Source organism: Oryx dammah, unplaced genomic scaffold (assembly GCF_014754425.2).
Source record: "Oryx dammah isolate SB20612 unplaced genomic scaffold, SCBI_Odam_1.1 HiC_scaffold_17, whole genome shotgun sequence".
NCBI lineage: Eukaryota > Metazoa > Chordata > Mammalia > Artiodactyla > Bovidae > Oryx > Oryx dammah.
The window spans coordinates 48,756,971-48,760,086 of NW_024070201.1; the positions used below are offsets into that span (position 1 = coordinate 48,756,971).

The 3,116-nt window shown below is 37.6% G+C and overlaps 1 protein-coding gene across 1 annotated transcript in view; it reads left to right on the forward strand.

Annotated features, from left to right (window-relative positions):
- Positions 1-235: 235 nt before the first annotated feature.
- Positions 236-3,116, forward strand: part of LOC120875947 (olfactory receptor 52B4-like) — a 3,415-nt gene continuing 534 nt past the window's right edge. Inside the window, exon 1 of the mRNA XM_040257688.1 lies at positions 236-254. Coding sequence (XP_040113622.1) covers positions 236-254 — 19 coding nt within the window. The remainder of the gene's footprint in view (positions 255-3,116) is intronic.

Genomic DNA, 3,116 nt, shown 5'->3' on the forward strand with positions numbered 1-3,116 from the left:
GAATTTGTGGACAATTGGTGAATTTTGACTATGTTCTATATTTTGGATTATAGTGTTGTATCAGTGTGAAATATTGTGATTTGGTCATTGCACTGCTATATATGTAAGAGATTATCCTTAAGAAGTTAGAGCTAAATATAGGGTCATGACACTGCATATTCTGCTAAATGGCACAACAAAAAAATCAGACTAAGAATGAGAGAGAGACAGGGCCAGGAGCAGAGGGGGCGAGGGTATGGGGAGGAGGCAAAGAGGTAGGGAAATGTGGCCAAATACTAATAGTGGCTGAATCTAAATGAAAGTTTTACTGGAATTTATAATTTATTAATGTAGCTTTTATGTGTTTTAATAATTTTGACCATAAATAAGGCTGATCACCGAAGGACTGATGCTTTTGAACTGTGGTGCTGGAGAAGGCTCTAGAGAGTCCCTTGGACAGCAGGAGGTCAAAGCAGTCAATCCTGAAGGAAATCAATTCTGAATATTCATTGGAAAGACTGGTGCTGAAGCTGAAGCTTCAATATTTTGGCCACTTGATGCAAAGATCCAACACATTGGAAAAGACCCTGATGCTGGGAAAGATTGAGGGCAGGAGAAGGGGGCAACAGAGGACAAGATGGCTGGATGGCATCATCAACTCAACGGACATGAGTTTGAGCAAATTCCGGGAGATAGTGAAGGACAGGAAAGCCTGGCGTGCTGCAGTCCATGGGATTGCAGAATCACACAAGACCGAGCAACTAAACAACAAAAATAATTAATTAATGTAGCTTTTCTGTGTTTTAATAATATCTAAAAAACACTTAATAAAATACTTATATTTTATCAAATATTTCTGTAAGTTAAGTAGGCATGGAGTCTTCCTGTATAAGCTCAATCTACCATGTTAAATTGAAATCTACGAATTTATAATCCTATACATGCACATACACAGTAGTCTCTTCTTTACAAATATAAACATAACTACTTACTTGGGATAATTTAATAAAGATAAAACAGAGAATATTTTGAAGGTTGAGCTATATTACCAGAAAAAAAGATACAGGAAAATGTGGTAACTGAGTCTTCATTATAGATTTGAAGGCAGCCAAAAAAGAGGAGAGTGAAGATTATTTCTTCATTATAGCCTAACACTTAAGGACATAAAGGGCTTCCCTGGTGGTTCAGAGGTTAAAGTGTCTGCCTGCAATACGGGAGACCCGGGTTTGATCCCTGGGTCTGCAAGATCCCCTGGAGAAGGAAATGGCAACCCACTCCAGTATTCTTGCCTGGAGAATCCCATGGATGGAGGAGCCTGGTGGGCTACAGTCCATGGGTTTGCAAAGAGTTGGACATGACTGAGCGACTTCACTTACTCACTCACTAAGTACATAAAAGACATGAAAATTTTAATAAGGCCATTAAATTATCTCACATTAACAATTGAAATTCATTATTTCAGTTTCTAGAATAGTAAATGACATGAAAGTAAGGTACATGTTTCATATTAATTTTGTCAAAATTACAAAGAAAAACTCTAAGGAATAAATGATCTTAAAATAATCTGAATATTTGATAGTCTTTTGTAATGATTAAGATAGGATTAATATTTACTAATTCTCATTAAAAAACAGGAATAGTTAAAGTTAATTGTTACCAGAAGGAGTGTATGGTGTGTGGAGTCTGGCTGCTCGCTGCTCAAAAGCCAGTAAACAGACTGGGTTGACGGAAAGGAAAGTTGCTTTATTTCAGATGCCTGCAACTGGGGGAGAGGGGTGGCAGATATCTGTCCAAAGGCCAACTCCCCCCACTGACAAGCAAGGGGTGAGAGAATTTATAGACAGGCAGGCGCAGGGGATGGGGGTGTGGGGGTGTGGGGTTGTGGTGCTACATGCAAAAACAGCATAGTCACAATGGTCAGACCAGCATCATCTTGAATGTTTTAGGTACAGTTAATCCTCAGTTCCAGGGTCCATTTGTTCCAATTTCTTTGTGGCCGATTCTCAGAATTGTGGAAGCTCATGTCTTGGTACAGTCTGCTCATTTATGTGTAATTTCTGCACCTCGGGTTTTAGTATCTATAAGACAGCTCACAGGATATGGCTCAGAATATCTACAGACCTTGAGAAAGAACTGAAGGTCCTTGACTATGCTTGATGACTACATTATTATTAGTCTCCTTAGACAGTTTTCCTTTGTTTTAGCATTTCTCTGATTAAATTTATTCTTTGATCAAGGTTTCCCTCAGGCAAGAGGCAGGCAGAGGACGTGGGAGGGGGCAAGGACCATATGATCCTGCTCCATTTCATAATGACATAAATATCTCATTTATTGAAAATGTATGTACACATCCAATTCAAGGGTGAAAAGTTGTGGAGGAGAGGTTGGTTTTGACAGATTCAGCGAACCATAAAAACTTTACTCATGTGGAAACAATGGAAAGGGTGTTGTTAGAAATACAGCTCTAAATCTGGGTTCCTTGGGGCAACAGTTTTCCCTGGAGTCTTCAGGCAAATGCATAAAAATCTCTCCTCCCTGATGCCCAACTCTCACATTGTAGTCTATGAAGACTGCATTTGAAGCACATAAGTAAGTTATTTACAGATATGGTATAAACTTTGGGGAAGGGAAGAAAATTACAGCATCAAGACTAAACTGTTTAGGGGAACCAAAGCAGACATTTGAAAATATTAAGACCTTTGTCTGGTGTTAAGTAAGCAGAATGATATCTAATGTTCTCCAATTTAAAAACTCATAAGAATTAACTCCTCCCAGCTCCAAGCTCCTTAACTTGTAATCACAGCCAAAATACGTTTGCTTCTATCTTTTTACCATTGCATATAGACATGATCACACAACCATAAAGGGTGGCAAACTGTTTAAAATATTTAATGCTTTTAAAAATATTTAAATGCATTAAATATTTCTATGACAGAAGCTTATCCTTAAACTCCCAAAAGACTTCATGTCATTTCCCACCTAATTGACCTGTATTCAATGACCTCCCATAGCCAAATAGACTGAATTATTCATTCCATCTCGTTCCCATAGTATTTTTTTCTTGGTACTACTATTATCTTTCTTTCTTTCTTTCTTTGAATTTTTATTTTTTTAAATTTTTATTTTGACTTTATTTT